This window comes from Leptodactylus fuscus, chromosome 3, assembly GCF_031893055.1.
Source record: "Leptodactylus fuscus isolate aLepFus1 chromosome 3, aLepFus1.hap2, whole genome shotgun sequence".
NCBI classification, from domain to species: domain Eukaryota; kingdom Metazoa; phylum Chordata; class Amphibia; order Anura; family Leptodactylidae; genus Leptodactylus; species Leptodactylus fuscus.
In genome coordinates this window covers 94269618-94282977 of record NC_134267.1, presented here as the reverse complement: position 1 = coordinate 94282977, position 13360 = coordinate 94269618, and the positions used below count along the sequence as shown (strand labels likewise).

At 39.4% G+C, this 13360-nt stretch overlaps 1 protein-coding gene across 1 annotated transcript in view; it reads right to left on the bottom strand.

The window, feature by feature from the left end:
* Nucleotides 1–629: 629 nt before the first annotated feature.
* Nucleotides 630–13360, bottom strand: part of RSPO3 (R-spondin 3) — a 55642-nt gene continuing 42911 nt past the window's right edge. The window contains exon 5 of the mRNA XM_075267988.1: nucleotides 630–1053. Within this exon, the coding sequence (XP_075124089.1) occupies nucleotides 921–1053 (133 nt within the window). The 3' untranslated portion in view covers nucleotides 630–920. The remainder of the gene's footprint in view (nucleotides 1054–13360) is intronic.

Sequence of the window (13360 nt, the reverse complement as noted above, 5' to 3'; positions counted from 1 at the left end):
GGTATCATAATTGTTCTTTCTGGGTTTAACATCTGACACAAGTTGACCACTGGTTTGCTCCATTGACTGAGGCTTAGCAAACAACAATATACACACAATTACTGGGGATAGGATTATGTCAGCAGTCAATTATGTGAATGCTAATAAATTAATGTCTAACCATTGTATAAAAACAGAGCAGCTTTGCTTTGAGATTAGTGTTAGGTTTTGTTCCTATAGCTAGCCATATAAGTAAAGTTATCCTTCAGCACAATATTGTTGGTTAGTTCATGTAAGGCAGTGTCAACAAATGACACATATAAAACGCAGTTCATACTTTGTACCTAAGCTTACTTGAGGATTTAGAAACTTTCCAATTCTACAGGCGGCAATGGGTGAGGTAACCATTAGCGTACTGGCTATGTTACGCCATGCGTACCGCTGGTAATAGCCATTTTGTATGACTTAACCACATAAATGTGTTAGAAAAAACAATGCTGTAGACTTCAGCATAAAAGTAGCCTATAAATCTGAAAAAATATCAGTGAAAAATACTTTACAAAATAGGGGAAATGTTGCTATTAACAATTATATATATATATATATATATATATATATATATATATATAATAAAGTCTTAATTATCTTTTACAGATGCGCACGAGCATACAATGCTGAAGTGTCCACAGAGCGTTTGCAGCAATCCTGCTGTCTTTCTTTACATTCCATCTTTGTCTGCAGTTCCACAGAAGACACAAGAGACTTGGAATGTTACTTAGGCATTGGCTGCTTGAGAACTATCCAGTCCATCTACAGTCTTTGACACATGGGGATGCATTCGGTATAGCAGCACAAGAAGTCACTCGCAATGGCACAAGGCCTTTCATGTCCTTTAAGATTTGGAGAAAGACTTTGGCTGCATCTTCTGCCCGTTCCATCTTCTAAGCTCTGATTTCTCTTTTCTTTTCTTCTCCTCGCTTAGCCTTCTCCTGCTTTTTCTGCCTTTGTTTCCGAGGCACATCTCCTTCTTTTTTTCTCCGTTTACTGTTTTTTGTTTCATCTTTTCCTTTTACCCTGAAATTACAAATAAAACTCCAGTAAATTCATGTACCCTCATCGATGCATGCCTAAGAGCTACCACAAGGCTCCTGGAGGGAGGGGATCCAAGCCCAGGATGATTGTGTCTCTTATTTTTGTGTGTGGTGAGAAATAGAGTCGCTATCCCCTCTCCACATGTCCTACAACATCACAAGTAAGGCTGTGGGAGTTATCCTAAGTATAGGAATAGGAAATGGAGAGTCAATAAGTGTTCGTGAGTGATTAGGATTGTGATGGTGTTAAACCACAACAGTAGAGGTTTTGAATCCCCTGTACTCATGTTCATAGTTACTAGTAAAGGGATTTCCCAGTATTACAATATTGATAGCTTATTCTTAGTATTATTATTATTATTATTATTATTATTATTATTCATTACCAGATTGGTGATGGTCAAACTCTCACACCCCTACAATCAGCTGATTGTGCCCTCACCCTCACTGCACCCTCTCTCATAGTTTACAAGGGTCTGTCTACCTGTTCAGTGCCTACTACGTAGTGCCTGTACAGAGCTTTATAGCTTTATTCCATTCAAGTGAAATGGCCATATCTGGAGTCTGCAGTGGTCACCCGAGCACTGTAGTCCCATCGAACAGCTGATTGGTAGGAGACCCAAGAGTCAGACCTCCACCATTCAGATATTGTTAGAATAGACCATCAATTCAGTGGTCTCTCGAGTGACATTGGCCTCAAGTTACAAACTTTTCAATGTATTTTGTTATTTTCTGGACCATTGTTTCTTGGAACCAGACTCAACATACAATATCTATCTGGAGGTTTCTACAAATCAGCATGGTCATCTCACTAACTGCTAGTAGCGCCCCTCTATAGGATAATGTAATACTACATGTTCTGCACTTCTCTTTATCTCTTTACCTGTGTTAAGATGAACGGTTCCTTTGGACACTAGGTGAGAGTGCTTCTATGTCCTTTTTTAGGGGGCTTTGTGTATACTTTTCTGGACCCTGAGACACCTCATGTCACCATCATAGATCTAGCCTTTAGTGATTACAGATTACAGCGGCTATTTCTGATTTATGTGTACAAGGAATAACTATTTCTAGATTATTTATTGGACAATTTTCTTTTAATTTTCATTTTAGTGTCTTCAGAACTGATTACTAGTTTTCCAGAATTATTGGCCCAGATTTATTATGCCTTGTACGCCAGTTTTCTGGCTATCACCCCCGTCAGATTTACCATCATTTATATCAGAAATCTGTTTCTCCTCAGGCGCATATCCCATTTATTAGGAGTTGTGCACCTTGTCATATATGTGGTGCACCCTTAGCCAGATATGGGGCTACGAGCAATTAATATTGTAGCTATATTGTGCAATTCAGAAATCCTTCAATAGGGTAAGTATTAGAAGCATCAACTGCTGATGGAAACAATTTTCTGTATTAGTTTAGTGTTAAATTTATATTATATCAAGGAAATATTCCATTTTTATTCAAGACGGATGAAAGTGAACCTTGCTATTAAAATAACGTTTGCACCTATGGCCTATTCTAAAGTCGTGTGACTATAAACAGACCTGTAGAGTACATCACTTGAATGTACAAGGTCTTACACTGTATTGCTCAAGCAAGCAGAAGACATTAAAAAGCTTGATATGTTTTTATTTTCTACATGGAACTCATCCAGATATTGAGTGTTTGACATTATCCCCCACAAACGCTAACCTAACATGTTACAGCTGTTAAGAGCTCTTGCCCAAGGCTGGAAATATTGCAACATATGTAAAGTACATGTATTTCTACTCACTAGTGCAAAACAGTATGTTAGCTGAATAATGACATATATTTCTTACTGAATATAGAAGTATAGAGGACACAGCTTTATCATTTGCATGCAAAATAGTACAGTATATGACATTATCTAGACATTATATGAGTGTATTTCTTCTTAATGTGACTGTAATCCGCAGACATACATAAATGTAGCCTCATAGGTAAAACTGTACTCTTAAGGTCGGGGCCCCATGTTGTGAAAACACTGCATTTTACTGTATCTTCCAGGTGGATGGGATACTGTGTAATCCCATCCACACATTGCAGGAAAAAATCCACAGCAGAAAAGCTGCATTTTCACAAACGTGCATCTATGAAAATCGCAGCATGTCAATTTTATCTATGGAAATGCTGGTGGTTTCTGCATAGGTGTAATAGGGGCAGAAAGTCCTCAGAGGAAAACGCTGCAGATTTTGTTTGAAAAGCATTGTAGAAAAAAAAAAACACGATGTATTTCCTCCAAGGTTTTTTCCGCAGTGTGTTTTAGCTGCGCTTCTCTACATGGGCCTTAGCTTAAAAGTAGCACTCTTATGGGGTTTTTATTCTCCAGCCCATCAGAAAGGTACATGATTTAAGCTGTAGTGAAGGTAATTTTCTTACCAGTAGCTCAATTTTTGAGTTATTTCCTCAGTTGTGGTCCTCAGCTATGTCATGTGACACTGTAATGGCACAGTATGTTATGTATGGACAGGAAGCTAATTTCTTTATCCATTCCTATGAGACTCACAAGCTTTCAGGGGAATGAGTAGAGGTAATTTATGAAGAGGGTCCAGTCTCTTCCTAAATCACCCACATGTCCCAGCGCCAGATTGGAGATCTATGGCAGCTAGGAACTGGTGTAGATTTCCAATATAAGGCTAAGGCCCCATGGGACAATACGCAGCACTAAAGCAAATTTTCCTCTGCAGACTTTCTGTTACAATTATATCTACAGGGAAGCCACTGGCATTTCCATAGAAATCCATGGAAATCGCAGCGTGTCTGCGCTGCGGTTTTAAATGCAAAGTGGGCATGGGATTTGCTACAATCCCTTCCACTTTGTAGTTACTGTAAAACGCTGCGAAAATCTCGGCGTTTCCGGCCCATGGGGCCCCGGCATAACTCACGGCAGAAAATTGGCAAATGAGTGATCCATGATGAAGAAGAAGCAGCACTTGCCCAGCACTGTGTATTTTAAGTGTTTGCCCACACAGTACAGACAGAAAAGACAGAAAAAATAAAACTAGATAGTCAGATTCTTGCTGTAAACCCTTGTGGGGATGTCTACAGTCAGGATTGGTCACCAATAGAAACTGTCAGATAACCCTGAGAAATAAATGTTGAGACTTGAAGTTTAATCTGATAAAAACATAAAAGATTGTGGTGCATCTACAGTATACTCTGGGTAGGCATGCTGTTATATGTTTATTACGGTTCTTGAGCTTGGTTGTTATTTGTCACCTTAAGTCTTATATTTATATATTCTTTTTAGCACGGATTCACTGCACAATTGTTATCACATGTTACTACTCTTCTTATTTAGTTTGTTCAGTGTTTACACTTTTGTGTTTGCTCACAGTTTTACCCTGCTCAAAATACTGCTTGTATGTTATGCTATTTAGCCTCTCAGGTATTGATCTATCTCTGGGCTTTTAGTCCTCTCAATACATAATTAATTTTATTACTTGTTTACATCATGTTTTTATACCTTAATAAAATACTTTATATGATATATTGTGATCCTGTATTTTTGACAATATTTATTATAAAAGATTGTGAGCAGAAAAGCCAACATGGTTTATTTAGTCTGCCTTATATTATTGGCATTGTATCTTAGGATAGACATGTGTTATCTCAGGCATCCATAAATTCACTTATTACAGGTTTGTCACATTTGTTGGAAGTTTGTTCCAAGACTCAACTACTCTTTAAGTGAAATAATATTTCCTGACTTTGCTTCTGATCTTTCCTCAAACTCATTTTAGATGATTCCCCCTTGTTCTTGTGTTTAGTTTTTTATCAAGACTCTTTCCTCCTGAACCCTATTCATATCCTTAATAGAGTTCTCAAGGTTCTATAGTTCTATAAGGTCTCAGTCATGTTTCCCCTTTCCCTTATTTTACTTTAACCATTATGTGTCTATTACTGCATTTGAATTCAATGTGAAATATTCTTAATTGTTATATTATTTTTCTTAGATTCATATAGGTACTATCCAACACTGCAGCTTCAGAGTTTAGCAAGAAGGATAAAATTCTCGGGGAAATATCTGACATTCTGCATATTATGCCTCTTGTTCTTGGCCTGATCTAATTTTAAGAGAAGTATTCATTTACAATGTGCAATTATTACTATAGTTGTACCGTTGGATATTAGGAAACTAGTGTAACAAATAATTGATATATCTAAACTTCAGTTGCAAACTTTGAAAACACCACTGGGTGGCACCCTCACACCATTACAACTTCATTCTTACACTACTACTTTTCACCATTCCAAAAAAACCTATTATACTTCCCTATCTCCACACTTTATAATAATCCAGAAACACTTGTAATAATATTGTTCACTCTCTCCTTAGTCCTAAAGAGTGGCCACAGATCTCAGTGGTGAAGACCTAAGACCTGGCTATGGGTCTTACTATATTGGGTGCAGAGGTTGCAATCACTAATGGGCACTGAAGCCTCAGGGGGCCCAAACACCTGTCTACCACATAAGAAGACACCAGCATTATAAGTAGTAAGCAGTGAGCAGGGTCCCAATTACATATTTTGCATTGGGGCTCAGGATTTTCAAGTTACACCTGTAGATATGGCTGCTAAAAGCCCCACACCAGCAAAATGTATTATGTCTTAGCCCATTAATACAGGGCATACTAAATAAGGGCCCCTTCACACAGAGTAAACGCGCGTGTATTTTGGCAAAATACACGTGTAAAAATAAGACTCCCATTGACTTCAATGGCATTTTACACGTGTATTTTGACGTGTATTTTGATGTGTATTTTTGGGAGTCTGATTTTTACACGTGTATTTTGACATGTGTATACTGCCAAAATACATGCGCGGTTACGTCGTGTGAAGGGGCCCTAAGACAAAGTGAATTGGTGTGCTGATTCGCACACCACTGATGTCTATGGCAGTCTATGAGAGTGTCACATGCAGGTCAGAGTTAGGAAGGGCATGACCAGTCAGGTCAGTGTGTGCAGGCTGAATAAAGTGAACAATTCACCCAATGAGTGAGGTGTGCCCAGTTCTTCAGGCCTAAGACATAATGCATTTTGCTGGAGTGAGGCTTTAAAATTGACAACATCTGGCTTGAAAGTGTCTCCCAATACCCAAGTAGTATGGATTCCCTCTCCTCTTCTATACTTCCTTTTCTTCACTTTTAACCCTTAGTGAATGTCTTGATTAAAGCTTTTATTATTAAACAATTTTTTTGCGTTCTTCTGTCATCACATGCCATGAGCTATAACTTTTACTTTTAAGTCAATATATCTGTATGAGGGCCGATTTTTTAGAAGCCACATAGTGTTTAATGGGCTAGATAGATGTCATTGATTAAGTTTTATTAACTCGTTCTGGGTAGGAATAGAAAAAACACCCAAAATAAAACCTGAGGGAAATTTAGCACAGGCTTTATGTAAAAACTGGTCCATTACTGGACTCATATCTCTACTGAAATGCAAGGCGTGATGCTACTATGACCAAAGATTAGCAGATGATTGTAGGATAAGATTACACCCAAGGCTTGTCTGTCACCTTTAACTATCAAGACTGAAAAAAATGCCAACCTGAATATAAGCCGAGACCCCTAATTTTACCACAAAAAACTGGGAAAACTTATTGACTCGGGTATAAGCCAAGGGGGGGAAATGCAGCAGCTAGTGGAAAATTTCAAAAATTAAAATGGCCGAGTTCTTGGGTGCAGTAGTTGCTGGGAAAGGGGAGGGGGTGTTTTGGTTGTCTGTCTGCCCCTTCCCTGAGCTTGAGGACTGGGGTTCCGGGGTTCCGGGGGTTCCCCCCCCCCGGGGGTTCCCCCCCCCCCCGCACACTTGGAACTCAGCCTGGCTGAATCTAGGGTATCTGCAGTGCTCCTTTTAACCCTTTCCCGATGGTACAGGAGCACTGCAGATCCCCTATATTCAGTAGACTGGGTACTTTCAGATACAGGGATACCTAAAAGTGTCCGCTCGTGAGCGTCTTCTGCTCTCCGCAGCGAAATGTTTTTTGTTTTTTTTTAAATGGACACAAAGTTGGACATGCATGACTTTGTGTCCAGTAAAAAAAAAAAAATGGTTTCACCGTGCTGAGCAGAAGACGCTCACAGGCGCTCACTGGCAGACACTGAATGTCGGTTTCGGTCTTCTGGCAACAGAAAACGGAAACCTGCATAACGGAGATCAGGTGCTGTGAACCCGCCCTTATATGTATTCTAGGGAATGGAATGATTTGGAACTTTTATTTATTTTATTAAAACTTTTTTTTTTCACTATTTTATTAGCCTTACTTATTATTTTATTACTCTTACAGCGGAGATGCTGAAGCTCATGCCTGCAATCTCTTATGGACATATGATAAATGTTTCGTTAGACACCCTTTAATAAATGTCTAAGTGTCAGGAGCTGCACGTTCTAATCCCGTCGGAACAGTGCATAGCAATATTTTTTCTGCTAAATTAAACATTCAGGCATAGGTCACTCTTATATCTTTTGCTTTAGTCCTCATAGGGTCATTGGTCTAAGTCCTAGATATGGCCGCTTGCATGCTCTTCTTTTTCTTTTCTTGGAAAACAGCTATTATATCTGAAGCACTGAATACTTAGAAATTCATACAAATGTCTCAGCACCTGCCAAGAAATGTAAGTGTCACGTTGTTCAATTAAAGGGGCAGCAACCAGCAATTGTTGAACTAGGTAATGTACAACAAAGTACATAGACTGTTGTTGTGTGTTCTAACCAGCAATAAAGAAGCGGGAACAGCAGCAACTGTCAAATATTGCTGGAATTTGATGTGGGACAGATTTGACCTGCCCCTTGTAGTAGCCATGAGTTGCTGAAATCCATCCAGATATGCTAATACATTGATTGGTAATTCCTGGCGCATAGTTTTGTGGCAATTATTAATCAACTATCAACTGTTAAACAGACTGCCAAGTATAAAGACTTTTATGGCCATGATCTCATGTCAGTGTCTTGGCCTCCCAGAAGCCACAATGTAGGCCTATACCACGCCACTTCTTGACAAAATGCATTCTTTTCTATATTTCTTTTATGTATCTCTTTATGTACAAGACTGCTAGGGACAAAGATCATGGCACCTTCAAACAGATGACTTTTCCTGCAGTGGCAAAACAAATGTTCCTATCCAAAATCAGGTGTCAAAATTTGACACAAACTTTACTTTTATGTTACACTTATGAGCAGCGAGTATGGTGAGGATCAATGAGGATTTATAAGCCAAACTTATCTAAATACCATGTACATTGATAAAAAGCTTTGCCATTGCTCATAGAGAAGGATATGCAAATAAGCTATTGGAATGTGGCTCCCAGTAAGTCTGTATTGACTTTCAAGAAGCCTTGTGAAAGGACTTGGGATATTATTTAGAAAATACTGTTTCTTAAAGGGAGTCTATCATTTTTTAACTAAATGTATCTTTACATAGCCTTTAGAAAGTCATTTTTGAATGAAACCAGTTTTCTTCATATGCAAATTAATCTTCAGAGAGCACAGGGGGCATTACCCTTGTGCTCCAAGCACCCATGCGTCATCAGCCACTTCCGTTTCTTACTGTCCCCTTCTTTAAAGATGATCCCTTCTTCTATACCTCTGCTTCCAGAGTAGCTAGTCTCATACAGCGCATGTACGTGAATTCAATCACACTATTCGTGACTAGCTGCTCTGAAAACACTGAAGAAGTGCAGGAGGGATCGTCTGTAAAAAAGGAGTGGTGAGAAACAGAGGAGGCTGATGACACAGGGGTGCTCGGAGCACAGGGTAATGTCCCCTTTGCTCCCTGAAGATTAATTTGCATGTGAAGAAAACCAGTTTCATTCAAAAATGGTTGCGAGGATCAAGGAATGAGAGGTATGCCTAGAATAGCCTTGCTAAAGGCTATGTAAAGATATGCTTAGTTAAGAATCTATATAGGCAATGATAGACTCCCTTTAAAGAAAACCTCAAGTCAGTTTAATTATATTTGTACCTTCTTACTTTAGAGACGACTTTTCACGTCCTCACTGAATTCAGCGCACTATCAGCTTTCCCATTGTGGGCCCCCGGTGAAGAGCTATCGGTGCCGTTACCATAGCTCTTAAGTGTCAGAAGGACGTTTCTGACAGTCAATTAGGAATGCCCTTCCTCACAGCAGCATCTATAGCGCTGTACTGAGAGAGGGGGTGTTGCTTACTGCCCAGCGATGATGCTGAGCGATGAGGAAAGCCCCCCCAGTACTTGTCTATGGACGAGTACTTTCAGGAGTAGGAACACCCCTCCCACAGTACAGTGCAATAGACACTACCGTGAGGAGGGGAGGACGTGAAAGGTCCTCTTTAAACCTGTCAATATTCCTAATATTGCCAACCAATAAAAAACAAATCAGACCCACCTATTTTACTCCCCCTACATGGGAGTACTACATATTGCCAATAGACATACATAATTAAGTAATAATTAGGGTTCATGATGGTTCACTGTCAATGCAGATCACAAAGGATTATGAAAAACTGCTCTTTTTTTCTGTCGAATTCATGGAGGGGTTCCATTTTAATGGAAAGGGCTGGTTTTATAAATTTAACACGGATATGAAGTAGGATTTTAGAGGTTGGTTGACTATGAGAAATAATTCTGCTCATTAATAAAGTTTGTAGTATAGTGTTACATTTAACAACATTTGACCTACGTGCCTTTATAAAGGAGCATGGGTTAGGTGAGGAGTCTACTCAAATATTTAGTTCCAATGACACAGCATATTATCTGGAACAAAATGGGTGTATGAGTAGGAGAAGAATAAAGTCTTGTTTCCACACAAAGCTGGAGTCTTGGGTCTGAAATTGCTTAATCTGTAGGGGCAGAAAGTGATCACTGACTACGAGTTAAAATAAAGCACTATGCTTTTGTTTAGCAATGCCTGGCAGAAAATAGGATATAAACATCTGTCATCTGCCATTCATTAATATTAATTGTAAATGACCACTAAGCAATGAATTCCAAGACTAGCAGCTGTGATCTTTCCGAATCTGACCTCTACTGAAACTGCGCAAGAAGTGTTATGGTCTATTCTTCGAAACTAAAGAGTTCTTCATGAAAATGTAACATTTGACTTCATTTTCAGACTAACAGAATAACAATGAAATGACGCATCTTCCATGGAAGTGAGGTCTGCCATGTTTATAACATACATTGTATAATACAGCGGAGTACATGTATTTGTTTAATATTCATGTGTAGAAATAAATAATATATTATTGGAGGCTGATACATTGTATAATGTGTATAATTATTTACTCCACACGTATGTTTCTTTGGCACACCTCTCGCGTATTACTGTCCATAGGAAGGAAAAACCTGTTGAGTTTTTGCATTTTCATAAAGGTGATCTTGTGTTCTGAATGATGAAAGGGGTTATTCACATCGAGTGTTTTACATAACTTTTCACATCCATATATATTCATCCATTTTGCGATTCCGCCCCTTTTCCATAAAATATGCACAGCGGACACGCTGCGATTTCCAAAACCATCATGGTTTTGGAAGTTGCAGCATTTCAATTATCCTATGGCAAAGCTGGTGGTTTCCCTATAGGTATAATTGAAGCAGAAAGTCCACAGAGGAAACCTCTGACAAATTGCTGTGCAAAGCTCTGCGAAAAACTGCGATGCAATATGTTGCACTGTGGTTTTTCCCATAGCACTTTTTTTCTGCAGGCCTTAGGCTAAGGTCCCATATAGTGAGCTGCAGTGAAAAGGCACTGTGGGAAAAACTGCAGCTGAAACATATTGCGGTTTTCCCTACAGCACTTTTCACAGAAAGTCCACCCTTTCTGCTTTAATTATACCTATATGGAAAATGCCAGTGTTTCCATAGTTATAACTAAAATTTGTGATATACAAAAAAGCAATGGTTTTTTAAATCGCAGCATGTCCACTGCAGATATTTTTCGCTATGTGTGGATTGGACTAGTCAGAATCCTATCCACTTTGCAGGTACTGAATAAACACCGCAGTTTCCGCTAAAATTGCAGTGTTTACGCTACGTTGGGGCCCCCTTGTACAATCCTCTACACTTGTATAGGCAAATCTGTGCTGCAAATACAAACAGAAATAGGAGCTGTTCCATATACAGCCGGGACACCGATTAATAAATCTACAGATGTGTGTATGAGGCCTAAGAAATTAATGAATCCTATACTGAAAACAACTATGGTCGTGTGCGCCAAGCCTAAGGGCTCGTTTACATCTGCGCCCGAGGTCTCCGCTTTCAGGTTTCTGTTTCCTGCCCGAAACTGCACAGGAGACGGAAACCTGCAGGCATTTTCCAAACGCATTCAAATGAATGGGTTTGAAAAGTGTCCGGCCGTGAGCGCCGCTGAGCGTTTCGTGCTCTCTGCGGCAAAACCATTTTATTTTACCGGACACAAAGTCGGACAGGACTTTGTGTCCGGTTTAAAAAAAAACAGTTTCGCTGCGGAGAGCACAAAACGCTCACCGGAGCTCTTGGCTGGACACGGTCTGACAGGTTTCCGTCTTCTGCAGGCAGAAGAGAACGGAGACCGGACGCTGGTGTGAACCCAGCGTAAGGCTGAGGCCACACATAGTGATTCACACCTAAAAATGCGACAGCAGAACAAAATGCAATAGCTGAATTCTTCATTTTTGCTTCCCTTTAAGTAATTCTAAAAGGAAACGCAGTGTTTTCGCAGGAAATAATATGCAGCATTTTTCATATATGCATACATTTTTGGCAATGGTTTTTTCTACAACACGAGGATGAGTCTAAATAAAACCTAATACACTTTCCTGGCATTTTTTTCCACTAGTCCGTTAGATTTTATAATTTTACCACAAAGATTAGCTACACCACACAGGAACTAGTTACGTTGTGGCCATTCTTCATATGAGATATGCAGCTCTGGAGCATCAAAGAGGAAATGAGTGTTATTCATAGGGTGTATGGATTAAAGGATGTGAAATTCATGTCTTGGAGGATCTGCAGTGGTCTATGTAGATAAAACACAGCTGCATTCCACAGATATCAAGTCTAAAACCTTCTTTTTCTAAACAGAAAGTTGATGACTAATGGGTAAAGGGTATATCAGAGGGCAGGCTGGAGGGACAGATAGACTCTAAATAGCAGGGGTTGACCGCTGTAAATCTTGAAGCGTAAGCTACTGTTCTTTGCTACTGCTTGATATTTTGCGAAATTGTGGAAATGCCAGATGGTGGAGGAAAGCCTTGCCTTCTATAAGCATGTTTGCAATATAACCACAGATCTGTTGCTTAACATTGTATCAGCAAACCAAATACAGATGGTAATTCCTTATTGCGCATTTTTGTACAAATGTGCAACTTCAAATAGACAAAAGGAAACGCCTATCTAAAATGAAAGAGGACTCCGTGGTTTATAAATTGGGGATTTTGAGAATATTAAAAAGTTACATCAAAAGTTTTGTCCAATAATTTGCATTTCACCTTGATGTGGGTTGGCAGTAACACATGTACTGTGCCATTTAGGCTTCATTGAATTAATTACTTGCGTTTACTATTATGCAGTGCTGACAGTACGCTGCTCAACAGAATGTCAGACACCAGGCAGATTTGGAATTCATTAATATTACAATGCTCAAACGGACAGAGAAATAGACATGTGGTGGAGAACTGCAGGAAAGACACTGTTCGCAAGCTATTACAGCTACTTATAGCACAATGATGGTGTATATAAGCAAAATAATGGTTTACTCATCAAAGGAGTTATGGCACATGGTCATATGGCTCAGGTTTTGACTCATGGCAAATAGAAAAAGGAATAGTGCTGGTTCACACTGTTATTTCCATTCCTTTTAAAGAGGGACAACTCTTGTTGGCTGTCCCTTTCCCTTGGGCTTTGAAATGCATTTTGCTTTCATGTACACACGCGGACAAAACTGTTGGTACCCATCGTTTATTGAAAGAAAAACCCACAATGGTCACAGAAATAACTTGAATCTGACAAAAGTAATAGTAGCAAAACTACATGTTGACAAGCCACAAAACTTCTGGGAAATTGTCCTATGGACAGATGAGACAGAATTCAAACTTTTTGGCAAGGCTCATCAGCTCTTTGTTCACAGACAGAAAAAATGAAGAATATCTTGAAAAGAACACTGTCCCTACTGTGAAACATGGAGGAGGCTCTGTTATGCTCTGGGGCTGCTTTGCTGCATCTGGCACAGGGTGTCCTGAATCTGTGCAGGGTACAATGAAATCTGAAGATTATCAAGGGATTCTAGAGAGAAATGTGCTGCCCAGTGTCA